This window comes from Notothenia rossii, assembly GCF_949606895.1.
Source record: "Notothenia rossii genome assembly, chromosome: 5".
Lineage (NCBI taxonomy): Eukaryota > Metazoa > Chordata > Actinopteri > Perciformes > Nototheniidae > Notothenia > Notothenia rossii.
This window is the reverse complement of record NC_136903.1, coordinates 64,841,147-64,868,872: the sequence shown is the minus strand read 5'-3', so window position 1 is coordinate 64,868,872 and position 27,726 is coordinate 64,841,147. Positions and strand designations below refer to the sequence as shown.

The window sequence follows — 27,726 nt, the reverse complement described above, 5'->3', positions numbered from 1 at the left end:
GCTCTGCCCCTTCGCTCCGACCCCCCTCCCTCCCCCCACATCTACAGCTGATCTACAGGTGAAAATTACTTTTGAGACACATTTATCGCAAGAAGTGTAGCAAAAGTCAAGACCGCAGATTCGTCGATTTATAATGCCACAGAGCAGATTCGTCAAGTTGTAATGATTGGTTTGAGAGGTTGTAATGGAAAATATATTTAAAAAATATGTATTTTTCTGCAAGTGAACATTTCATCACTAAGTTCATTTTTTTCCTACAAGCTACAAAACTTTTTTTTTCTTCTGTGACTTCAAATTTGGTTCACAGTTACGTGGATATTTTATACAAGTGTACATTTGGTTCACAGTTACGTGGATATTTTATACAAGTGTAAATGTATGCACACAAGCTCAGATTTTTTTCTGCAAGTGCTCACATCAGGTTTTACACGCTCTCGCATTTTGCACCATATCTACCTTCATACGTAGCGCTGTAAAAAGCAGGACCAATCATCTGTGCTGGCCCGGCTAAAATAACTGGATGGCCTACCTGCCTGCCAGCCTTCCTTCTGTGCACAAACTTATCTAGTGCCCTCATAGAGAACCGCAGTGACGCATCATAAAACCCGGAAGTAAACTTCTTCCGGTTCCTTCGTCAAAAACCAATGCAATTTCTCCATAGGATTTTGGAAAATAGCTCGAAATAAGGTCTGTGGTTGACACACATTTAAGAGAGGGATCACGTTTTTTTCAGCCGGATAATCTCCACATGTCAACCCTACTTTTATAACTTTTGAATCATAAATCTAGTCCCCAGAAGCAAAATGCTAACGTTATGCTATAGACGAACTACAAGCCAGTACAGCAGCAGGGTCGCACGACTTCAACGTCACGCCAACTTAAGATCGTTTCAACTGACTTGCACTGAAACTGCACTTTGAACACTTTAAATATATTAACATTTTAAACTGTATACCCCGGTTATCTAGGCCCTTTTTGTTTTGTTTAATGTATACCACGTTTGTCTAGGCCCTTTTTGTTTTGTTTTATGTATACCTGTCACACTGTGGGAAACGATATTTCGATATTTCTGGATGTATAACACATGTAGAATTTTTGACAATAAAGCTGACTTTGACTTTCGTGCGCTTGCATATTTTAACAAAGCTTTTCATTTTAGCCACACTGAATTGAACTAGAAGTCATGGCTGTGTCAATTACCAGTCTGATATCGTTTTACAAAGATGACAAGAAGAGTGTAGATAGGAGAGAACCACTACAAGTCAGGACACGTAACAGTGCAGCCTAGATGAAGGTGTGCTTACCGGTGTTGTCAGGGCTAATATGAGGGACAAGGTTTATAGTGTCGGTGAGTAGTGATAGCAAGAGTACCGTTAACCTAGAGTTAATTTATTCACATTAATTCCCATCAACAAATCCATTTTATGTGTCACATGAAATCTTTATTAGGCAAGGCAAGTTTATTTATATAGCACTTTTCAACACAAGGCAATTCAAAGTGCTTTACAAAAAATGAAAGACATTAAGAAAATGGCAATTAAAATCAGTCATTAAAAAGAAAAGCTAATAAAAGAAACATTAAAAGAAAAAATACATGGATAAAAGTTACAGTGCAGTCTAAGATATGAATAGTTCAATTAAAAGAAGCGACAAAAAGAAAAGTCTTCAGCCTGGATTTAAAAGTAGTAAGAGTTGCAGCGGACCTGCAGGTTTCTGGGAGTTTGTTCCAGATATTTGGAGCATAATAACTGAACGCTGCTTTACCATGTTTAGTTCTGACTCTGGGGACAGAAAGCTGAAGACCCTGAAGACCTGAGAGATCTGGATGGTTCATCATTTAGCAGGAGGTCAGAAATGTATTTTGGGCCTAAACCATTCAAAGCTTTATAAACAGCAGCAGTATTTTGAAATCTATTCTTTGACACGCAGGAAGCCAGTATAAAGACTTCAGAACTGGAGTGATGTGATCCACTTTCTTAGTGTTAGTGAGGACTCGAGCAGCGGCGTTCTGAATCAGCTGAAGCTTTCTAATAGATTTTTAGTGAGACCTGTGAAGACAGACACCATTGCAGTAGTCCAGTCTACTGAAGATAAAAGCATGGACAAGTTCTTCCAAATCCTGCTGTGACATTAGTCTTTTAATCTTAGATATGTTCTTTAGGTGATAGTAAGCTGATTTAGTAACTGTTTTAATGTGACTGTTGAAACTCAGGTCAGAGTCCATGACTACACCTAGATTTCTGGCTTTATCTGTTGTTTTGAACATTGCAGACTGAAGCTCAGCGCTAACTTTTATACGTTCTGCCTTGGCTCCAAAAACCATTACCTCAGTTTTATCTTTGTTTAATTGGAGAAAGTTCTGACACATCCAGTCATTGATTTGTTCAATGCACTTACTCAGTGTTTGAATTGGAGCATAGTCTCCTGGTGAAATGGTTACGTAAATTTGTGTGTCATCCGCATAGCTATGGTAACTTATTTTGTTGTTCTTCATTATCTGAGCCAGTGGTAGCATGTAGACGTTAAAGAGAAGAGGCCCCAAGATTACAAATATTACACACCAGAAAACACAGAAATACCCATGAAATAAACATACAGTAGGCTATAAACAATTAAAGGGATAATTGGGAAGGCATTACAAATGTAAATATATTTTAAATAATAAAACAATCCCACCACCACAGGTATCTACAGGAGAAGAGGGAATTCTCTCCACAAAATGTGAATGCCAATGTGGAGAATGCAGTCATGCGGCTGCATTAGCCATCTTTGCCATCCACAATTTCAGCTGCACTGACACCCCCTGTCAGTGGAAGAAGCCAAAGGCAGCTAAACATATGCATTCAGTGGAGGAGCTATTTCCTCCAACCAATAACTCATTCAACCCGCTGACAAGAGAGCCCACCTCCGAAGATCGTGACTTGCTGAGGGACAGACTCGAGGGCAGGTTCTCAGGAATTTCTTGGCTTCTCTCCCCCGAGCCAGAAGAGGAACACTGTAGCTTGGAAACACTTACTTTTCCTGAAATTATCAAATCTGTTGGGCATCAGGGACCTGAGGCTATTGTGGCAAGCATGGCATTGTCTGAAGAGCAACAGAGGGCAATTCAGGTGGCTACCACTGGTCAGCGAACCAACCCAAACTGGCATTTGTTCAGGAAAGGAAGGTTGACTGCCAGCAACTTTGGAGCTGTCCTGAGGTCAAAGCGTGTGACTGCTTCCCTTATTGCCAGGGTGCTAGGGCAACAACAGGCCCTTGATGGTATTTTGTCTGTACGGTGGGGGACTATGAATGAATGTGAGGGCATCAGGTTATTCACCACTGCAACCCAGATGCAGGTCCATGAGTCAGATTTGTGGCTCTCCCTATCAGGATTGTTGGGGGCATCTCCAGATGGTCTGGTAGGGTCTTCCGCTGTGCTGGAGGTAAAGTGTCCCTACGGAGCAAGGGAAATGACAATTAGTGAAGCATTGCAAATCAAGGGCTTCTGTGTCAGTAAGGAAGGAGAAACATTCAGCCTGCGTGAGGAACATCCTTACTGGCACCAAGTGCAAGGTCAGCTTCACCTCACTGCAAGAAAGAAGAAGAAATTAAAAAATTGTGAATCGTTTTTAATTTACATTTACTCGCCTTTGCAATGTTGTGGTTGTTAGAGTGTTAGGTTTCCTGTCAGCTTGTCTATTGGGAAGATATAAAATATTAGTTTCATGGAAGTCACCCCGTCACATATAAGAGCATTAAGACATACAGTACATAGGCTAAAACAAAACATCTAAAGATATAACCTTGCACTTTGATAAGTCTCGTGAACATTTTCACTATTTTGACATTTTTATAGATCAAAATTGAACTAAAGAAATAAATGGTAGATTAATCCATATTGAAAATAGGTGTCAGCTGCTACACTAATTATAATAGTTATATTTCTTAATGAATTAAGATAAGATATTACTAGGGATGTAACGATACCAAAAACTCACGGTACGATAATATCGCGATAACAAGTCCACGGTACGGTATTTATCGTGATATTGAATAATAAAGGGAAGAAAAAAAAAATCATAATTTTTTTTTTTCAATAAAACATTTTTTTACTCGGAAAATGTTTCTTTATTACATAATGAATCTGATTTTTACAGCCTTTTTGTAGGATAGCAGTATTTTAAAGTGTCAAAAACAAAGTGACAGTAACAGACTGGAACAAGAAAACCAGTGTTTTTGTACCTACTGGTAATACCAAACAAAGTAAGCATTTTCTTTATGCCACTGCATCTCACAAATAAACAAGGACATTTAATAATCAGACCCTGCAATAAAATAAATCAAGTTTCACTTTAGTTTTTCAAGTAACTCAACTCAAACTCACTAGTCACTCACTCAGCATCATCAGACAGGTTTTTAGGAATATGAGAATGTCCACATTTCCAGGTATGGGATGTTTGGGCATTTACAATATCCCCTGCTCTGGAAACAACTCTCTCGCTTGGTACTGATGTTGCTGGGACACCAGTGGTCGCGTTAACCGAATATTTTATTTAACAATGACAGAAAAATCTGAAAGCAGTCTGTCATTTTGACAGATTAGAACAAACTCAGAACAGCGCCAACGTTTCCCCGCAGCGAGGCTCTGGTGTTATGCCGTGTTATGCATGCCCTCCAAAAGGAAATGATATAGTTCCCAAACCGTACTTTGCCGTACAGATCAATACATGTCTGGGAGGTTTTGCTTCACGCTGTGCGCGTCCCGCGAGGTGCATGCACACACGGCATAACACCGCCCCCCCCGCCCCGTTGACAGTTCACGAGCATGCTCTATCGTGATATGTTCAGACCCGACGGGTAATAAGGGATTTTGAAGGATATTTTACGATCCTGTCTGTCAAAATGACCGACAGCGAAAAAGTCTAACGCCAGGCTTATTGACATGGCGAGATATAAATATATGATTGGTACATGTCTCTAGGTGTGTAAATGTAGCCCTGTAAATACGATGTCCTTTTGTGTTATCTGTTGTTTTATTTTCATGTTGTAACCTACTTGCTGCCATGCTGGACAGGTCTCTCTTGAAAAAGAGATCGATAATCTCAATGGGACCACCTGGTTAAATAAAGGTTTAAAAAAAAAAAAGTGTTTAAAAAAATAAAAATAAATAAATAAATATATATATTTTTAAAAATCGCGGTAGATTTTGTCAGTCTCACGACGGTATTGGGAAGTTTATTTACCGCGATATTCGGTATATCGTTACATCCCTAGATATTACTGTATTGATCCCAATTTGGGAAATGTTTGTGTTGCAGTAGCATAACAAGAAAAACAAAATATAAGTTATTATATATACAAAAGTATGTGAGGGATGGAATATTAAATTGAATATAAATGTAAAATGTACATGTGATTTTACGTCCAAGAGAAGCTATGGAGCAGAGAGTTCTCTGCCAGCCAGAGGTGATTTGTTATTAGTTCAATATGTCAAACTGATTTCCCTGACTACAATCTTTAGTTCCATGGTGAAACGTTATGCTGCTTGCACTAATTAGACTTATCATATAAGCCACACAGGTTTTAATAGGATGTATTCATTATCTTTACTTATGTTGCGGTCTTTTCAGCAGCGCCATCTCTAAAAAGGCGATACAGTCACTACCCATCATTTACATTTCACCGTGATATGGACAAAAATGTAACGTCAGCTTACCTCATGGCACGAATCCAGACTCTCCTTTGGAAAACCTTGGCCGGGAAACGATAGAACAAGCACGTTTCATGCGAAGACCTGTGTCTGCAACCCGGAGCAAAGCAACAAACCATTGTGTAGCTAATTAGTAGCGCTAGCTTTAGCTAACGTTAGATAACGAAACGAACTGCGGAGTAAAATTGGAAAACACTGGTAATTAATTATTCTATAATTTGTAAAACTACGTTGTTAAAAACGACAATTTCAAAAATACAGATTCTAATGGTCAGATATCAATATACAGATACTAAAGATAGGCATGTACTTGCTTTCAAGCAGAACACAGGGGAAAACAAACTTATCCGGAGTGTTTACGTGTTAGGCGTAATGACGTACAACTGCCTCGACAATTTCTGTAGTCCTATTCAGCCACTCGGTAACAACCATCGTTTTTCAGACACTTAAATTCTTCAAAAATCACCAGTGGGGTCACTGCTGATGTATTTAATGCCGTAGAATAAAACGTGATTTATCTCTTAAATTTGTGTCAACCACAGACCTTATTTCGAGCTATTTTCCAAAACCCTATGGAAAAAATGCATTGCTTTTTGACGAAGGAACCGGAAGTGCTAAAAATGCTAACTTACTTCCGGGTTTTTGGACACGTCAATGCGGTTCTCTATTGATCATGTGCACGTTCGTGTGTGTTGGACGAGGGGCTCTGTGAGGAAGTCTGAAGGAAGAGGCAGATTTTTTCCGGTTCTGTATTTTCAAATTCTAGCGCACTCGAGCTGGTTTCTCTATGTTTACCTACCCCACCGTTAACTCTTTTTAGGGTGCAGCTATATGTTTTATTTATTTCAAAGTGGGCACATTTTAATTATATATTTGTTTCCTTCAAATGTGCAGAGGACTCCCCAAGTGCTGTGTTTAATTTATTTTAAAGTAGGCCTGTGTATTATTTTTAATTCTCCTTATAGGAGTTCTTTGTTTCTTATTAGAGGTTAACAGTTTTAAATAACGTAATAAATAGCCTAATAAATGCAAAAAAAACTGTAGTTTTTGTCTGATATAACAATGAATACAACTTTATTAGCAAAAAGCTATGAAATATGCTTTGCGGCTCCAGACAATTTTTTTTTTGGGAAAAAAGGAGCAAAATTGCTCTTTTGGTCAAAAAGGTTGCAGACCCCGGTTCTAGGCGAATTTTGGGTATTTAATTAGCAACTGCCTCCTTGCGTTGTACTTTGACCACTGATCTCTAAACTGTTACAGGAAAAATAATTTGAAGTAATGACGGCAAAAAAAAAGAAGGTTGGGTGATATGTCTTTCCCCGCCAGGCAGGTGAGCGGTAACTGTCAGGCTCTCAGCTAGCTGCTAGCTGTCTTGTTAAACACACTTATTTAAATCTCTACAGAAACATGAAAAAACCACCAGGCTGTTGCTCTTGGTTAGTCGTCACTGTTCCAACAAGCACGCGTGTCAACGAACTAAACCATTATTTACTGAATTAGATGGGGGGGGAAGCAATAGCATAAGCTAATGCGCTAAACGCGTTTTCGTTGTTTTTACGAACGCCCAAAACACACTTATATATTTATAACTCACCTTTTGTTCTTCCATTTGCAATATGGTTTCCTCTTGGACCCCTCTGGGGGAAAAAATATGAATTCTGAGATTAAAGTCAGAATTCTAACTTTTTTCCCCCAAATAAAATGTATTTTTTTCCGTCTGAGAAAAAAGTCAGAATTCTGAGATTAAAGTCAGAATTCTACGGAGCCCTGGAGGGTTCATAGAGAGAAAAATAAATAAAAGAATTAAAGCGTGCGCACGCTTTAGTAACTCGTGCGCACGCTTTAGTAACTCGTGCGCACGCTTTAATAACTCGTGCGCACGCTTTAATAACTCGTGCGCACGCTTTAATAACTCGTGCGCACGCTTTAGTAACTCGTGCGCACGCTTTAGTAAAACGTGCGCACGCTTTAATAACTCGTGCGCACGCTTTAATAACTCGTGCGCACGCTTTAATAACTTGTGCGCACGCTTTAATAACTCGTGCGCACAAGATAGTTAGGTATATAATGTAGCCTACAGCACAACAGACCAGCCTTTCTCCCCGAAGCATGAAGAGGAGTTCACCTGCTTGATCGGTAAGTTAAGTTGATTATTAGCTTGCTATTAAACATGAATTGCTAGCTTAACTGTGTATTTGGCCATCTACCTGTTAGTTGTGCTGGCTATTTATTAAGCAGCCGACCGACATAGCCAACTTGCTAAGTTTAACAAGCTAATACCGGTAGCACTAGCAGCTAGGATAAATGGTGTCAACACTAGTTTTTCAACCAACTGTTCGTGGATGTAGTGATAAAAACACTTTTGATTGTGCATCAAGTGTAATGTTCTTATTTGTTATAAATAACACACGGTCTTGAATCTTTAGACTAGCTTCACTAGCCACTTTATTAGCCAACAAGCAGTACCAAGTTACATCTTGTTCTACTCACTTCTATATGTCAATATATGTTATACTGCCACCTAGTGGTAACATATATGCATTGTAACTATGCATAAACATCTATCATTACATCAAGTTTTTTCAATGGATTTACAATGTCACCATAACATACTTTACAAATCCACAGTTCTTTGCAATCGTAAACGTTGTGAATGTTTGCAATTTATACTTTGTTTAATCCTCTTTCCAGAGCAGACAGTTGAAACAATGGATGCTGAGCTGAGGGGTTTGTTAATTAAGCGGAACATTTCTGAGGAATTTATCCAAAAGCTGGAAAATGAAAAGGTAAGCCACTTTACATATGTACGAATGTAAAGTGTGAATTGCGTACTACCTTTCCATGAGATGAAGAACAAGTCAAAGAACTGACAATCAATATTTTTGTTGAATCCAGAAAGCACACATTTTGGCCACAGTGAGGGTTAGTGTTGCTTACAAAAATCCAAATGGATTTTCTTTTTTAATGAAATTATTTTAGCAGGGATTGAATAACAGATTGTTGGAAATTTGGCAATACAAATAAAATTGGTAAGATGTTGAACATTTTAGGAGAGTATTCCCAATTGAAAGTGAATTTGAACTAATGTGGCTCAATGGTTTTAAGAGTCAAGTCATTCATAATTCTATTATTTATTTCGGCACATTAATATGTAATTATAATCATGCTCCCAACGATTGTTTTTGGTTTTTTTCTCCAGATTGATGCATCAGTAATACCTGCAATGACGGATGCTGACCTGGCAAAGTACATCCCTAAAGCTGGAGATAGAATAGCTACTGTTGCCTTCTGCCGGCATAACAATTCATCGCTTGACACAAAGAGCAGGAAAGACACAATGCTCACAAGGCTGCGACAGAGATTGGTCTCTGGTGAGGCACCAGTACCTGCAAAAAGAAAGCCATGGGCAGGAAATACAAGTGCTAAAAAGCAAGAGAGACGGGTTGAACTTGGATGGATGGATTTCGATGGAAAGCAGAAACGGTACAAACAAGTGAAGGCAATCAATGGTGGAGGAACCAGACACCTGATCATCAGCAAGGACAAAACATTAGTGGAAATCAAAGAAATGGCTGAAAACTTGTTTTTCCCCGATGGTTTTTCAAAGGGAAAGAGAAAGCTCTCATATTATTCAACTGAAATTGAATCTTCTCAGGTACAGGTCAGCAGTTCTAGCACTGTGGATGACTTGTATGAAGAAAGCAGAGTAAAAATCCTTAGATTGTACCTTCGTACCAAAATAAGGAAAGTGGAGCTGTCCTCAGATGAAGAGGAGGCAGAGATGCAGTTAACCTCAACCCCAGTTGTAGATCTTACTGGAAGTGAGCCACATTATTCAACTGATGTACAGGGGATCGATGACATGGTTCATCAAGAGATCGATCCTGAGATTATTATTGGGGCTATGGCAAATGATGGTGTGCAGTTAGATGACACACTACCGTGGAATGACCAGCCACCACATGGATTGGGCGACCCGCAACCTGCTCAGTGGAATGACCAGCCACCACATGGATTGGGCGACCCGCAACCTGCTCAGTGGAATGACCAGCCACCACATGGATTGGGCGACCCGCAACCTGCTCCGTGGAATGACCAGCCACCACATGGATTTGGCGAACCGCAACCTGCTCTTGTTACAGAGCCATGGAATGACCAGACAATGGATGAACCTGCTCCTGTTACACTGATTATCAGGAGGGGGCATTGTCTCACTGACCTTATCAAAGCCTTCACAAACCCAGACATTTTAAACACTGAGGTGTTTATAAAGATGCGTCTACCCAATGGTAAACTTGAAGAAGGAGAGGGAAGTGGTGTGACCCGGGACTGCTTAACTGAATTTTGGACAGACTTTTATGAAAGATGCACCTTGGGAGGGAATGTAAAAGTTCCCTTTATTAGGCATGATTATCAGTCTGAAGAGTGGCAGGCAATTGCCAGAATCTTAGTAGTAGGGTGGAGGATTGCTCGCTATTTCCCAGTGAAACTGGCAGTACCATTCCTTGAAGAGGCACTGTACGCCACATCCACCAGTAGCTTAAAGGACACCTTTTTGCAGTACGTGTCTGAACAGGAGAGAGAGGTCCTTGTTAAGACTTTGGAAGACTTCAACTCTGTTGACACTGATGCACTGTTTGATGCCCTTGAAGCACATGAGTGCCAGCAGGTTCCTACCAAGGACAATCTGATCCCACTGCTTTCACAGATGGGACACAAGGCTCTCATACAGGCACCAATGTATGTAATCAAGTGTTGGCGTCCCATTGTGGTGCACTTAGCAAGTGTGTTGCCACAAGATGCCCTGAATGATGTTATACAGCAGAAAACACCAACTGGAAAAGCAGTGAAGGAGCTCCTTCAGTTCCCAGATGAGATGACTCCACCCCAGACTGCAGTTGCCCGCTACCTGAAGAGATATGTAGGTGAAGTTGATCTGAGCACCCTTCAGCTTTTCCTCCGCTTCTGCACTGGTTCCAATTTAATGGAACAAACTATTAAGATACAATTCATCGAAACCTCGAACTTCGAGCGAAGACCACAATCTCACACATGTGGCTGCCTTTTAAAACTACCTGTAGGGTACCACAATTATCCAGACCTCCGCAGTGATTTTAATAGTGTACTTACAAGCTCTGTGTGGGTGATGGATATCATCTAGACAAGAAGGAGATAGCGTCTATAGGTTGCACCCACAATTTCTACTGCAGTTATGGTTTTGAAAGGAACATTTAAAGACAGGAGATAATTTTCAAGGTGTAAAAGGCTTTCTTTCAGCATTTAACATTTTTTCTTAGCTAGGCGCTACGTTTATATATGCACTTTGAAACTTTAATTTCTAATAACTTCTTCCGGTTCCTTCGACAAAAATGCAATGCAATTTCTCCATAGGATTTTGGAAAATAGCTCGAAATAAGGTCTGTGGTTGACACACATTGAAGAGACGGATCACGTTTTGTTTAGTTGGATAATCTCCACATGTCTACCCATCTCTTATAATTTTCGAATCATAAATGTATCGATCATAAATGTATCGATTCGAAAATTATAAAAGTAGGGTAGACATGTGGAGATTATCCGGCTGAACAAAACGTGATCCGTCTCTTAAATGTGTTTCAACCACAGACCTTATTTTGAGCTATTTTCCAAAATCCTATGGAGAAATTGCATTGCATTTTTGTCGAAGGAACCCATGCGCAGCTTACTTCCGGATTTTATGATGCGTCACTGCGGTTCTCTATACATCTTTACTCATAGTCACAGTAGAAGTTATGTTATGATATCAAAGAAGATACATGTTCTGATACACAGGAGCCAATGATTGTGTTCAATAGGCACACAACAGCTACTAGATAGCTCTATGCAAAAGCATAAGCTGAGCTAAGTAAATATGCATTTATGGTTAATTGTTAGGGATTTGCATATTATGTTTTGCCTTCATTTGAAAATCCTTGCACTGCATGACATGATTGTTGTTCAAATCTGTACTATCAACATGTTGAATTGGAATAGAGTGATTCCAAAGGGCAGAATAACTATTGAAGGATGTTTTTGTTTTTATAGAATATTTTACTCCAATGTGTTAATTGTTGTTCCTGTTCCTGTTGTACACAGGTCCTATTTTAAGAGTCTATTCATTTGACTAATCTGGTCTTTCTGTTTAGCATGAATGTATTTTGAGCAAGGTAAACATTTAGTTTATGGGGGAACGTTTAAAACCTCAACGTTTACTCAAGTTCTTATGTCAGTGCCTGTTTATTGGTGACATTCAAGTTTGCCTAAGTAGGGCTTAATGTTCAAATAAGATTAAAAAAAGCACTCCCTTTTGTATTTGTGTTGGTTTTCTTATTTTTATTTGTCAATCATGTAACATTGTTACATTGTTATCAAATACTACTTCACTGCAAGGTCAGTAATGATCCCTTTCTTTGTTTGTTTGTTCCACACAATAAAAGACGATTATTATGTGAAGCACATGGAATAAAGATTTATCATTAAAGTAAGATACATTTTCTGTTCACTGTATATGACTTTACATGAGATATCAAAGGTGAATTAATGTTTACAATACATGTCACACATTGCTAGATACATTTACCATATATACATATATATATAAATGTGTATATCCTAAACTATCCAAAAGTATATAAAGGAGTTAAAATTAGCACAGCCTTAAACAGCAGTAAAATGCAACATTAATTCAGCAGTAATATTAATCCTGAAACATCATATATAATAATAAAACACTGACAGGGAACATTTTACTGCACGGTGACTACTTTTACTATTCATACTGTTATTTACATTTAGCTGATCATACTTAAATACTTTTAAATATGTAAGGTTTTAAATGTAGGATATAGTGGAGTATTTCCACAGTTAGGTAGGGTTTTTACTTCAGGATTTTCAGAATAAAAGCTTAACTGCTTGTGCACAAGAATTTCTGGTTTTTCAGTATAAAAGAGCGTTTAAACTGACGGTATGTTTAAGCTACATTATACCATCAAAACATTGATTTTAATTTCTAACACAGCACATTCTCTGTGCCCATGTAAGTGCGTAAAAGCCTTGGGTAACCTCCGACATTCTCTATTGCTTTGACAAAGTAGCTTCCAATTACTTTTGGGTCGCTGTTGGTGAAAGCTGCTTTTAGCCAGATAATCCTACGGGAATATCCGTCTATGCATCCATTAATGCATATTCCATAGGGCTTGAGTTTGTCGTAGCCATCTACGTGCCATATGAAATTAGGCCCTTGTGAAAAATACTTTCTCCGGCTGAGACGTCTTTTCAGGCGAGCTTGAGAGTTGACTGGGTCGAGCAGAGAAAGAAGGATCCTGACGTCTTCTTTCCGGATGCGGATACCTCGCTCCAAAAGCTTTGCATACATCCAGCGATATCCATGAAGTTGTCCAGGGCCTCCCAATTGACCAACTATATAGTCGATAGCAACTTCCAAATCAGCATATTTCCGACGATTTAATCCACACGCTCTCAATATTCTCCTTAATGTACTTTTACTAACAATTATCCCTTGCAAAGCAAGTGTTGTCAGGATGTCTTGATAACTCATCCCAAGTCCAAAGTAAAGCTTAATTAAAGCGTCTCTATCCATAGCTACAACCATTGACCTAACCCTAACCGCTTTGCCAGGTCAGCAAGCAGGTGAACTCCTCTTCATGCTTCGGGGAGAAAGGCTCGTCTGTTGTGCTGTAGGCTACATTATATACCTAACTATCTCGTGCGCACGAGTTATTAAAGCGTGCGCACGAGTTATTAAAGCGTGCGCACGAGTTATTAAAGCGTGCGCACGAGTTATTAAAGCGTGCGCACGTTTTACTAAAGCGTGCGCACGAGTTACTAAAGCGTGCGCACGAGTTACTAAAGCGTGCACACGCTTTAATAACTCGTGCGCACGCTTTAGTAACTCGTGCGCACGCTTTAGTAACTCGTGCGCACGCTTTAGTAAAACGTGGCCACGTTTTATTTATTTTTCTCTCTATGAACCCTCCAGGGCTCCGTAGAATTCTGACTTTTTTCTCAAAAAAAAAAAAAAAAAAATTCAAATCCTCCCAATTTTTTTTCAAATCCTCCCAAAAAAAGTATTCATGTGGCCCTAATCCTCTTCCGTAGATATATCACATATTTGTAACTAAATTATACATGAATTGAAACAAAACACTGTATAAACTGAGGAGTGACTCCCGTGAGGTTCATGTATTTTCTTCACTCTGCTGGGAAACTGCTCTCATGTCAAGAAGCATCAGATCAGTGCATGCACTGTATCGTCCAATCAGTGAGCGATACACAGTAAGGGGGCGGGGCGAGTGTCTGAGGATTTAATCGAAGGATGGTCTGGTGGTTCCTCGATTATAGCTCCTCCATTATCGCTCCTCGGTCTTCCGGCAAAAATAAGGCCATTGGGACGCTACTCAAGATGGCGCAGACAAATCAACTTCCGGTGAGACAGAGGAGCGAGGAAATGAAAAATAAGGGAAGTGAACGTCTTGCCGTGATACTGGGTTGCTCCCATCCGTCATGCATTTTCATCAGCTGACATTTGCTGACATATTGTGCCTCCCTATTTATTCAAGCGCTTATAATGAGACAAACCAATACTGTAAATATTGACATAATTTAGCAGAATTTTGTAATGGGAATCGAGTATTCATAATTAAATCCACTTTTGATGAAAGGCAGCATCGCATACACAGTGGAGTTTAGACTCTGCATTTAACCAACCCAGTACAAGGAGGCAGTTATTGTATGTGCAGCACCAGTGGAATTATGTTGATATTAATGTCATCTAACTGCTTCCAGCTACATTCAGAGTCACTAAGCATTCATGTTTTCTGATCACTTTCCACATGAGCCATAACTTTGTCTTAGAGAAGTTTATTGGCTTCAAATGTTGATGTATTCTCTAAAATGGGAATGTACATCTCCAACTGTCCTCTCTGCAAATTCCATAAATACAGTACAAAGGAAAGTGGTGAAAGTGATCACAAACAGAAGATTTCCGGGTGTTGGTTGCAGTTGAGTTTGATGTTGGTTTCAGAGGTTGAACAATACCAAGTTTCGATTTCAAAAGCTGAACTTCTGTTGCCTCTCGTAGTCGGCATCTGAGTCTTGTAAGCTGGTGAGGAAGGCTAGCTCTGTAGTTAGAGTACAACTGGACAATCTGGAGGAGGTGGCGGAAGGGAGGACGAGGAGGACTGTATCCTGGAGAACCCCTCCATGCAGAGCTAGTGAGGATGAGTAGTACGTTCAGCCAGAGACTCATCCCTCCACCTTTGTGCCTGTAGCCATCAGGCTGCACAACCAAGGGCTAAACCCTGTAAATCAAATCAAATCAAAGTTTATTTATAAAGCACATTTAAAAGCGATTTTTGGTCGGGCCAAAGTGCTGTACATGTAATAAATACTACAATCACTTAAAAACACATGACTACATTCATAATAAAAGACAATAAATTACAACAGATATATAGAATAGACAGGGAAAAGTCAGGAATCGTGCTCCGCTCTGACTAAAAGGCCTGGGCCAAGGCCAGGCCAAGTGTGTTTTAAGTGTAGATTTAAAAACCCCTAGGGTCTGGGCCGACCTCACATGGAGGGGCAGAGTGTTCCAGAGCCTAGAGCCAGCTGCTGCGAAGGCTCTGTGCCCTCGGGTTTTGAGCCTGGTCTTGGGCACTACAAGCAGCAGCTGGTCAGCAGACCTTAAAGCTCTGGCTGGGGTGTAGCGCTGGAGGAGTTCAGCTATATAGGCCGGAGCCAGCCCATTTAGTGCTTTAAAAACAAATAAAAGGAGTTTCAATCAATTCTATTGATTGAAATTCAATCAATTCTGAACCGAATTGGAAGCCAGTGCAGTGAGGCCAGAATTGGGGTGATGTGGTCACGCTTTTTGTGGCCAGTGAGTAGACGTGCAGCTGCGTTCTGCACTAGCTGCAGGCGTTTAATTGACGCCTGGTCCATACCCACGTACAGAGCGTTGCAGTAGTCCAACCTTAAGGTAACAAAAGGCGTTAATAACCCTTTCCTGGTCTTTAAAAGATAAAAACGACTTGGTCTTGGCCAATAGTCGTATTTTACAAAAGCAGGTTTTGACTACGCTGCTGACCTGCTTTTCAAATTTAAAAGCGCTATTGAAGGTCACTCCAAGGTTCGTGACAGAGGGGAGGATATTATTTTTGAGGGAGCCCAGAATATCCACCTGGGAGGTTGGGGTCCAAAAAAGATAACCTCAGTCTTGCTCTCATTGAGGTTGAGGACATTTTGGCTCAGCCAGGATTTGATCTCTGCTAAGCAGTTCATCAATAGCCGTAATGAGTTGTCATTTGAATTGAGTGGCAGATAGATCTGTACATCGTCGGCGTAGCGGTGGAAGGGGATGTTGTGTTTTGTGAGAATTGAACCTAGGGGCAGTATGTACAGTAGAAAAAGGATGGGGCCCAGAATCGAGCCTTGGGGAACCCCACAAGTAAGAGGGGCTTTGGCAGAGGAGAAGGCACCTAGCTGCAAAGAGAAGCTACGGTCTGTCAGGTAGGACCTGAACCATGCAAGGGCAGAGCCTGTGATGCCTGCAGACTGTTCGAGCCGCGACAACAGGATGCTATGGTCCACAGTTTCGAAGGCAGCTGTCAGGTCCAACAGCACCAGGACAGCTGGCTGGGCTACCTGAGTCGGCGGCTAGGAGCAGATCATTAAAAACTCTTAAAAGGGCTGTTTCAGTGCTGTGCATGGGTTTGAAGCCAGACTGAAACTTTTCATGGATGCCATGTATTGTTAAAAAAGACTGCAGCTGGGCGTAGACTACTCGCTCCAGGGCTTTAGATAAAAAAGGTAGCTGGGAGATGGGCCTAAAATTTGCGAGAATGGAAGGGTCGAGATTTTTCTTTTTAAGTAGTGGCTTAACCACGGCATGTTTGAAGACAGCTGGGACACATCCTGAGCTAAGAGAGGTATTTATAAGCAGTGTTGGGCAAGTTACTTCCAAAATGTAATATATTACATATTACTTATTACTCTCTTTTGAAAGTAATAAGTTACATTACAATATTACTGTCTCTGAAATGTAATGAGTTACACTACTTTAGTTACTTTTTAGTTACTTTCACCAAAATAACCGCAAAAGAATAGCTATCTATTTTAAATGCTAAAATGTAGTTTAGTGCAGCTCATTATGCATCCAGTGAAGGGCAATGTGGTATATTATAACAACTGTGTAGGCCCTTAAGGCTACTAACAACTTGTATTACACGGCTTAGTTGAATACTCGATTCTGATTGTCAATTCTTAACATGTGACACGTTGTTAATACAGCAGTACAGACCGCTGTCAAGGACTATAATGAAGGTTAACATATTGTAAATCAAGGCAAATATTATTTAAACCATGCTCATGGTTTGAAATGGCAAACATTGAAAGGCAAAAGTATTATTAAAACCATGTAGCCTACTACATCATCACCTTGGTCCCATTTTATACGCTGGGAAGAGAATATTTACTGTGCTTGAAAACTGGTATCACATCATCATGTGAGGTTGACTTTGTGACCTGGAGAACATTTCAGCTGCAACATCAGCTCGTTGATAATAAGCTTGGGATATGAGATATCTTTGTAGCCATTCGTGGTGAACGCATCTCTGCTATTGTATGCATTATTTTTGACCCAACATTTCTACAGGCATGTCAGAATATGGTACTATTTTCACATGAATATTCTAGCCATTGTCTATTTTTATACCACAAGCTGCAAAATGACCGCCTTACCCCACTGTACAGGCAGGTAGTTGTTTAGATATACCTGGCACCTGCGGGCCGCAGAGGGGCGGCGTAGTTTCGGGCGACGAAGACTGCTGCTCCGGGGCCGGCGAGTCAGGCGGGAGTAAGCTAGTGTCCACAACGGAGGGTAACGTGATGTCCGCATCTGACCTGTTGCTACTGTCTGCAGTAGATGCAGTGTTGCTGGCGTTTAATGATGGTTGCTTTAACCATTTTCGTATAAATGATTATCCACAGATCAGATGTGTGTCACTGCTGTGGAAGCACTTTGGAAATGATGCACGCGCAGCGGAGCAGGTCACGCGCACCTGACACAATTTGTTGTTTGTATTTTTCGCTACGTTCTCTTTTTTGAATGGTTGCATAACGTTCAACTTCCCCGAAGATCTCGACGCGAAGCGTGAAGGGTAAACACCAGGTTCACTAATCTACCCGCACAATTTGTCCGGTGTCGGAATGTCCCGCTATGTTAGTACATTCTTAAAAAACAAAACACCATTTAATTTCGGGTTAAAATGTGTTATAACTGCGTTACAGAGCATTGTAACGGGTAATATATTACCCACATTTCATTAGTAATGCGTTACATTACTTCGTTACAGCAAAAAGTAATATATTACTGTAACTCCGTTACTTTTGTAACGCGTTACACCCAACACTATTTATAAGTAATAAAACACTTGCTCCAACTGATTCGAAAACATCTCTGAGAAGGCGAGAGGGAATGCTGTCTGAGGTGCAGTTTGTCGGCTGCAGGTGCATGACTACATCCGAGAGAGAAGAGAGGGATACAGGCTCAAAGTGGTCGAGGACAGCAGGGCACAGAAAAGGAGCAGGATCTGGGGTAGCACTAGTGTGGGCTAGTCTAAGAGCAGATACTTTTTCAATAAAAAATGTAAGAAACTTATCACAGAGAGTAGTCGATGGCACAATTGGAGAAACATCACAGGGATTAATGATCGAGTTAAGGACATTAAAAAGAACCTGAGGTTTATGGCTGTTTTTGGAGATTAACAGAGAAATGTGCTCCGTTTTGGCAGCTTTGACTGCTGTCTGGTAGTCGGAGAGGCAAGCACGAAGGATTTCTAAGGAGACATGGAGTTTATCCTTTTTCCATTTTCTCTCTGCACGCCTGCAAGCACGTCTGTGAGCACGAGTACAGTCATTGAGCCACGGCTCTGAGATAACTTTGGTGCTTCTAAGCTTAAAAGGAGCAACAGAATCCAGTATTAGGGTACATGTCGAGTCAAACATGGAGATAAGCTCATCAGCACTAAAAACACAGTTCACCTCTAATTTACAGATCGGAGAAGCATTAAAAACATCAGAGAACTGTGAGGCAGTCAAGGGGTTAATTGAACGCAGACGACGCGCAGGGGCACGTGATTCGACTCCTGCGGAAGGGATCGAGGTTGTAAACAGAACCGGTAAATGGTCTGAGATACGCGTTGCTGCACATATTTCATCAACAGATACAGACAGTCCAAACGATAATACTAAGTCCAAAGTGTGTCCTTTTTCGTGTGTTGGGCCAGCCACGGACTGAACGAGACCAAAAGAATCAAGGAGATTTAAAAAGTCCCTAACCAGAGGTTTGGACTCGCAACAAACATGGACATTAAAGTCTCCGGAGATCAAAACACAATCATATTTTTCACCATGATCCCGGACAGAAAGTAACCCACTAATAGTGACTGTACATACGTAAAACCTGCACTGACTTTAACTTACACTCACATCTGCACACTTATGTAACATTTAAAAATCCAAGTGTGTATATACTATGTTCATTCAAATGCTCAACGTCTTACCGTGATATCTTGTCTCAACAGTTACTTTATCAATCCTGAATTTAATAAATAAAGTTGTGTGAAATCTGTTGACATAATACATTTAATTAAAGTCTACATTTTAGTTTTTTCAGTGTATGACCCTCTTTATTCAGCCTTCGCAGCTAATCCCCGCCACCAAGCGTTCAGAATAATATTGCATGATAAATCTAAACAAAATAATAATACTTATCGACAATAAACATGAATGGCTCCTACATTCTCTTTTCTTCCCTGTTGGTTTTCAATCAAATAAACAACAGAATAATCAGCAATGAAAATAAGCACCCTAATTCATAGTGATGTGACAACTTGTTATAATGTATGTATATTTTAAATTACATTTTTTTTTAATAACAACCATTAAATATCACCTATTATGCAAAATCAACTTTCTCATGTATTTTATACATAAACATGTGTCCACTCTGTATTAAGAGATTCTGAAAGTTTCAGGGAAAAAGATTATCTCTCTTTTTGTCCTGATCATAAAAACCTGTCCGAACATGAGCTGATCAGATTTTGGCCACTTTATGATGTCATAATGGTTTTTTGGGTTGTCTAGCCATTAACCAATAATCAACCAAGGTAACCCCCCCCCCCCTTATCACCTAAATCTCCTCCTAGAGCACCATTGTGTTTTTTTTAACCAAATATCTCTCAGAGGGGCGTGGGGAGTGGCTCCTTATTTTCATCTAAAGTAACAGACAGAGAATCAGCACTTTTGAAACAGAGGGGATTATGGGATGCTGCAATGCATGATCTGTTTGGTATTTGGAGCCAAACCCTTCAGAGACATGTTTTGTATATATCTGAAACCTATAATATATTGATGAAAAACAATATAGGGGACCTTTAAACTAGACGAAATCTATTCACAAAAACGTAAACCTACACCCATACGCACACATCCAGTACACACACACACCCTGGTGGAGTGACACAAATAAGAAGTTCATATTAACAATGTTTCAAATATCAAACAGCTCATACAAATCTGTGTGTTAATATACAAGCCAACAGAAATATAGACCTGTCTGCACATTCTCTTTTTCAAAGTAACCCGGGCTATTTATTAAAGCAATAAAGATCATTTGACAAACCTCAATAACTTTTTTAACTATTCTTTGTATGAATACCAGATGGCAACTTGTATATCCAAAGTTTCTGGGTGTTTTCTATACACCTCACGTCTTTGCCTCTCATTTAAATGTTGGGTTTAGCTCGCTCCTCTTTCCTTCCCTCAGTTCAGGGCTTCATCACTATATGTATGTATGTGCATCAGCTACTTGGCTGGAGCAGGAACTTTCCTGCTGGGACGTCTACCTGTTCCTGGAGGTCATCCCTCTGTGAACAGGTGGGAGGAACTTGATCAGCCTACTCAGCATTTCCCCACTTCCTGTGGAGCAGGATGCGCTCTTTAAGCCAAATCGCTCTGGTAACCTTCCCACTGCACACATTTGAGCCCATGCATGAAATCTACAGAAAAATGTCAAGCCGAGGGGTTTTGAAGCAGACAAATTAAATGTTATCAATTGAAAGTGAATGTAATAGATCCCACATTTTGTTACCAGGCAAATCAAAGGCTATTGAAATGTGTTTCAAGGCAGTTTGGATGATATTTAAAAAAGACCTTCCATATTTTGATGGCCCTTTTTATTAAAGAGGGCTTGGTAAATCTTGAATATGTTTGACCTTCTTTACTGGAATTAATTTGCATCTGGCTTAATGGATAAAAGCAATTTTCTGTGCCACGTAAATTGGCATTTTCTTGTCAGAGGAAGATACTGCATGTGTAAATATTCAGCAGGAATAGAAGCCTTTCCCTGGGGCTGCAAATTAATGTGGTGAAATAGGAAATTGGGTTCTTAAAGAGAATCTTGCAGGTTTGTTTTTTTTCTACATTTATGCTTAAACTTGCTTGAAAATTACAATTAAAAAAGTGAATGTAGGATTTGATATGTTTTACGAGGCATAAGGGCAGGAATTCAGAGGGAAAGGAGCAATTTTGAGCTCTGCTCTTAAAAACGGTTTTTTTTAAGGTCATACGTCAAAAAGGGTAAACATCTCCGCTCTCTGACCGCGGATATAGTTAGTAGTTGCGTTGAGTTGAGCAGTTGTGTTTTAGTGAGCTGGTATTTTTCGGTAGTTTTACATTGTATTTCACCATTTGTAATCATGGTGCAGTATTGTGTTTGTGCAGGTTGCACAAATACCAGCCTCTCAGGACATCGAGTCCACAGTAAAAAGGACCGGAGCTAGCGTTCGTTCCTGGGTGCGTTGTGTATCCACCTCCCTGCAGCACATACTCTCCACAGCTTTATAAGGAAACCGTATTACATCTCTCTCGCCCCCCTTCGCTGCTCTCTCTCTCTCCCCTCCGGTACACGGCACCGTAAGACGTAGTGTGGAGTTGCATTAGGTAACGCTGTGGTGGCTGTACTGCTCCAGCCGTCTCCTTTGTGTTTGTTTGTTTCCCCCTGTCTGTCTTGTTTGTGTGGGCGTGGTGGCTGTCACTCCTGGCTCCCGGCTCAACCTCCACTCACCTGCTGCAATCAGCCGTGCACCCTCCCCGACTACACACCTGCTTTCCATCAAGCCATTTACAACGGCATATTAACGGAGGCTCCACAACCTTTCTCCGCCAGATCGTCAAGTATCAGCCGTATATCGCGTCTCTCCTCCGGTACACAGCACCGTAGTGTGGAGTTGCATTAGGTAACGCGAGATACGGCTGATACTTTTGTATTAGTTTCTGCAGGGCTGCCAAGTTTCAGTAAAAAGTAGGAGTGAGACTTTCGGGGGAAGATGCGTTCGGCGGCGAAAAAAATGTGGCCTTTTTTAACGTCGATTTAGAGGAATATCTCAATTTAAATTAACATTAAGACTGTTGTGATGTCTTCACCCCCATGCCAGCTGCTCTCCCTGCACTGTCGGCCTCCTCATGCTTATATAGTGTTAATAATTGACGAGCACAAGTACAAATGAAAACAATTGTAACAAGAAAAAGTTTGACAAATAAAATACATTTATTTATAAAATGTCAATATAAAGAACACATAGCAGCCTTTTAAGAAACAATAGCAGACTTTTCCTTTAATGCAATTTTTTTTTAAGTATAACAAAATTAGAACCAGAATAATATATATATAATATATATTATACAAAAATAAAAGTGCATGTCTTTGTTTGTGTTTTTTGGTTTACATGACATGTCTCATGTTGTAGGTGTTTGTGGCAGATTTTGATGCCTTGATGACGGAGGGAGGGGGCTCCCATTTGAAACACTGTGGCTCAAGGTTTGCCATCTTCACAGTCATGATGGATGATATGGATGAGTTCCATCAAGAGCCAAACTGTTTCGGGTTTTGGTTTTGTTCAGTCCCACCACAGAGAACACTCGTTCAGCATTTGAATGTGGAAGTACCAACACCAACTTGGCAATACGAGAGAGCCTCCCAAATCTGCTCATCTGTCACCTTTGAAAAATGTACATAGGAAGCCTAATTACTCTCAAGTATTTTTGTATAGAATTAAGTTGATTACGTCAATGGGTATTTCAAAGGGTGCAGAATAATTCTTACCTTATTCTTCATTGATGCCATGTTCCCCCAAAAGCTCTCAATGTCGAACGTGGCTGGGTCTTCGGGCATGGCAATGTCCATGGACAGGTAGTCCAGAAACTCCTCCCTCAGTTTGTCACGCTCGTCAGGTCCATTGTATGGGAGAAGTTTAGGAAACCTAAAAATAACACAATGTGGTAAAGTAATGTAGCTGAAACGGGTTGTTTTTCAGATGTGGTCATTAAACTTTACAATCTATTAAGAAAATGTTAAGAAAATGTGACAAGAGCAAAGACTCTACCTGACATCTTTCAGACTTTCAAACTAACAGACAAACAGACAGAAATCGAAGTATACATTTAAGGAATGAATGATCCAGTCTCAAAAGATAGCTACATGTTAGTGTTTGATTGATTGAATATTTTATTTGACAGAAATGCAAACAGCACAGGTACAGTACTGTAAATTCCCTTAGCTCATAGCAAATATCCATTAGCTTACACACGCAAATACGTGATGATTTAACTAACACTGCTATTAGTCACGGTTGTTTGTTGTTAAACCCATCGCAGCAACCTGCCACACTGCTCACCAGCAGCCTGTGTAACGTTCAGTCTCACGTAGTCAGACCCAAGGTTGACTTCATCAAAATAAAAATATTTGTAAACTGTGTTTGTAAAAATGAAGTGGTTACCTACCGTTTAACCTCCCGCTTCAGATGAAAATGTCAGTCACAGCATTATTGAGGCGCTGACAGACATCTCACGTTTACTTTTCGATTTCTCCGCCATAAGTGTTGTTCTCATCGTCGTTGTCTTCATTGGATAGAGATGCAATGACCCGCCCTAAGCTGCCTCTGATTGGTTTGTATACGTGGTGCCTTTCGTTGGGGGCTGATGATTGGTTATCACATATCTCGGTCAGCCAATCGGGGGCAGAATATGGCGGGCTCACCCTGTCCCTGACTCGAACTACGGAAAGCCTCAAGCAACAAGTTATGGAAATATATCATTAAATCAAAAAATAATTATAAAGTAGTGAGAGGGGGAAAAAAGTGTGTGAAATGGCAATTGTGGCGTGAGGTGTGTGAAGAGGTTAAATTGCGTGACTCTCACTCTCAAAGGGTGAGACTTGGCAGCTCTGGTTTCTGTTATGGATCAGTATCAACAGTCCTGCCAGTAACGTTACTATATTATCAATGCTACTTTAGTTATAGCCTGATATATCATAGCTGACTTCACAATGTTGTGATGTGACGTTAGCTAACATTCTGTAGCTAACGCCGGTCACTCACCAAGATAGCTGCCCAGTTCTCCGCTGGTTCTCCTCACACCACAGCTCAATTTCTCTCCGATGGCCGTTATTTCTCCTAATCCTTGGCTGCTCCTGGTCTCTTGGACGCCTAGCAGGCTCCTAATTATAAGGTTGTGGTCCGTCATATGCATTTGAATATTCATGTTCAACTTCTTCTGTGTCTTCTGTGTCGAAACTAGCATTGGGATCCATGTTTATTAATACGTTACACCGGCCGCTCTCCCCCTTGTGTCCCCCATGTTACGTCACACGCGGGAGGTCACGTGCCGAGGCTTTTTTATGCAGAAGTGAAAATGTCTTACAAAAACGACGCCAGATGTCACTGTAGTGTATATTTCTGTATATTTTTGGGAAAATGTAGTGTATTCATCATTTTCCTACACATTTACTCACAGTTGTCTTTAACCTGGAAGTTGCTCTTTAAGTGTAAGACGGAGTCAGCCGGTGTGGTCAAAAGAGGACTTCACTTTTGCGAAATGAAAAAGAGTAGAAAATGTCTATCACTGCCATTTAACGACCTGCTCAGCGGGATTTCAGAATTGCTCCTTTGCAGATGTGCCGGGGGTCACCGATTGAAATCTCAGAACAAATGTCAGAGAAGATTTTTTGTTGAATTAGCACTATAAGAAATGTTCCCCAGACCTGACCAGACGCGATGATTCTTAAATTGGCTTCTGAAAATGGCTGCTGATGGCGTACCATGGACATTGGCTCAGTACAATGTGTGGCTCTGATTAAATCTCTGCAGGGTTTCTCTCACTTTCAGGCTTTATTATTGGATTCTTTCACAATACACAGCGCGGATGAAGCCTGTGCTCAGAAATAGAGTTTAATGTGTGGTGCCTCTGCCTCGGCACAGGAAATCATTGCACAGTGGTTGAGCAAATAAAGAAAAGCGAGGCAGAGGAAGAGAGTGTGCTTCAGCATCCATCCTCGGTTTTTGGAAAGCAGTCGTGGAACCATGTTGCTTTCATCGTTGGAAGTATTATCTGAAATAAAGCAGAGAAATAGGTTTCAGGTATACACTTCAAATTATTATGATTTCATCCACTGCAGGTGTTTATATCGTTTTTCAAGGTAAAGCTGTTTTGAAATCGGCATATTTATCAGTGCATAACCTTCTTTTTCCAGAAATCTGTTCTTACCATGGTAAATCATCACTACTGATATGTATACAGGAACTTGCACATGTATGGGAACATTGTCTACATGTCTACACAGACAGCATTTTAGCCATTGTTAGATAAGATCGATTGCTGTGAAATTCTGTACAGACAGTCATGGTCTTGATCTGACTTTTATTCTAGTATCATCAGGAGGTTGACATATATGGTTTTCAGTTAAATGTTTTTACAACTATCAGATAAATCGCCATTTAATCTGGTGCAAACATTCATGTTCCCTTAGGAATGAAAGGTGTTGACTCTGGTGATCCATATGCTTTTATCTCGTGATTTTATTTTTCAACATTCCAAGTTGCCCAGAAGTTTTTCACTGCATACCTGCAAAATTATGTTCCCATTAGACTCTGCTGTACTATGTGTTTGGTGATAAGGAGCAAATGTTAGCATGCTAACACATTACATTTCAAATAAATATTATAACTGATAAACATATGAACATGTTGCCGTAGCATTAGTATTTAGCTCAAATCATATATTTCTCTATAGTTGCTAGATACTTTGCCAATAAAGATTTAAAACATGTTAAACTACCCAGCAGTATGTTAAAGAGCATCTTGCAGGTTGTTATTTTCTCTACATTTATGCTTAAACTTGCTTGAAAATTACAATTAAAAAAGTGAATGCAGGATTTGATATGTTTTACTAGACATAAGGGCAGGAATTCCGAGGGAAAGGAGCAATTTTGAGCTCTGCTCTTAAAAACGGCTTTTTTTTTAAGGTCATACTTCAAACGCGTCATATTACATAACAAAGGGGAAACATCTCCGCTCTCTGACCGCGGTTATAGTAGAGTTGCGTTGAGTAGAGCGGTTGTGTTTTAAGGAGCTGGTATTTTTCGGTAGTTTTACATTGTATTTCACCATTTGTAATCATGGTGCAGTATTGTGTTTGTGCAGGTTGCACAAATACCAGCCTGTCAGGACATCGAGTCCACAGTAAAAAGGACCGGAGCTAGCGTTCGTTCCTGGAATGCGTTGTGCATCCACCTCCCTGCAGCACATACTCTCCACAGCTTTATCAGGAAACTATTACTTCTCTCTCTCTCCCCCCCTTCGCTGCTCTTTCTCTCTCTCCCTCCCCTCCGGTACACGGCACCGTAAGACGTAGTGTGGAGTTGCATTAGGTAACGCTGTGGTGGCTGTACTGCTCCAGCCGTCTCCTTTGTGTTTGTTTGTTTCCCCCTGTCTGTGTTGTTTGTATGTGCGTGGTGGCTGTCACTCCTGGCTCCCGGCTCAACCTCCACTCACCTGCTGCAATCAGCTGTGCACCCTCCCCGACTACACACCTGCTTTCCATCAAGCCATTTACAACGACATATCAACGGAGGCTCCACAACCTTTCTCCGCCAGATCGTCAAGTATCAGCCGTATATCGCGTCTTTCCTCCGGTACACAGCACCGTAGTGTGGAGTTGCATTAGGTAACGCGAGATACGGCTGATACTTGCGCGATCAGTATCAACAGTCCTGCCAGTAACGTTACTATATTATTAATGCTACTTTAGTTATAGCCTGATATATGATAGCTAACTTTACAATGTTGTGATGTGACGTTAACATTCTGTAGCTAACGCCGGTCACTCACCAAGATAGCTGCCCAGTTCTCCACTGGTTCTCCTCACACCACAGCTCAATTTCTCTCCGATGGCCGTTATTTCTTCTAATCCTTGGCTGCTCCTGGTCTCTTGGACGCCTAGCAGGCTCATAATTATAAGGTTGTGGTCCGTCATATGCATTTGAATATTCATGTTCAACTTCTGTGTCGAAACTAGCATTGGGATCCATGTTTATTAATACGTTACACCGGCCGCTCTCCCCCTTGTGTCCCCCATGTTACGTCACACGCGGGAGGTCACGTGCCGATGCTTTTTAATGTGGAAGTGAACATTTCTTACAAAAACGACGCCAGATGTCACTGTAGTGTATATTTCTGTATATTTTTTTGAAAATTTATTCACAGGTGTCTTTAACCCGGAAGTTGCTCTTTAACAGAGTAGAAGGTAAACCAACTGCCTACATCTTAGTGCATAAGTGATAATAATCAAACACTATAATATAGGATAATATGTCACTATGAAAAGGGGCCATCTTGTCTGCGTATTGAGTACCTTTGATAGATACTTTGAGTGCATTTCGCAAATAAATACTAACAATTATTTAGAAGAAGGACTTTATTTGTATTTTCAATTGGGTTACAACTCTCAACAAGTAATCTAAATACATCACTGACAGTTACTATTAACACATATTCAGTCCTGAATGGAAACAGAGATGAAATGTGTTCTAATGAATATGACTCGCTTAATCATAATAACAATTAAAAGCAACGATGTGAGGAAGCCATCAAGTTAGACAA

At 40.4% G+C, this 27,726-nt stretch overlaps 1 protein-coding gene and 1 long non-coding RNA gene across 2 annotated transcripts; one reads left to right on the top strand and one right to left on the bottom strand.

Annotated features, from left to right (window-relative positions):
* Positions 1–7,777: 7,777 nt before the first annotated feature.
* LOC307040002 (uncharacterized protein) lies at positions 7,778–11,160 on the top strand. Its single transcript, XM_079682500.1, has 3 exons — positions 7,778–7,828; positions 8,384–8,478; positions 8,892–11,160. The coding sequence occupies exons 2-3, from the start codon at positions 8,401–8,403 to the stop codon at positions 10,851–10,853; spliced, it is 2,040 nt and encodes a 679-aa protein (XP_079538626.1). The 5' UTR covers positions 7,778–7,828; positions 8,384–8,400; the 3' UTR covers positions 10,854–11,160.
* A 10,935-nt stretch (positions 11,161–22,095) lies between these two features.
* LOC307040011 lies at positions 22,096–27,198 on the bottom strand. Its single transcript, XR_013808399.1, has 4 exons — positions 26,956–27,198; positions 23,573–25,177; positions 22,896–23,052; positions 22,096–22,790 (listed from the first exon to the last, which is right to left on the bottom strand). It is a non-coding gene; the product is annotated as an uncharacterized lncRNA (long non-coding RNA).
* Positions 27,199–27,726: the final 528 nt, after the last annotated feature.

What these genes read in the sequence shown, in the direction of transcription:
- LOC307040002 (XM_079682500.1), top strand. Translation starts at nt 8,401, where the DNA reads ATGGATGCTGAGCTGAGGGGTTTGTTAATTAAGCGGAACATTTCTGAG. An exon ending in AAAAGCTGGAAAATGAAAAG is followed by an intron (nt 8,479 to 8,891) that starts GTAAGCCACTTT and finishes TTTTTTCTCCAG; the next exon opens with ATTGATGCATCAGTAATACC.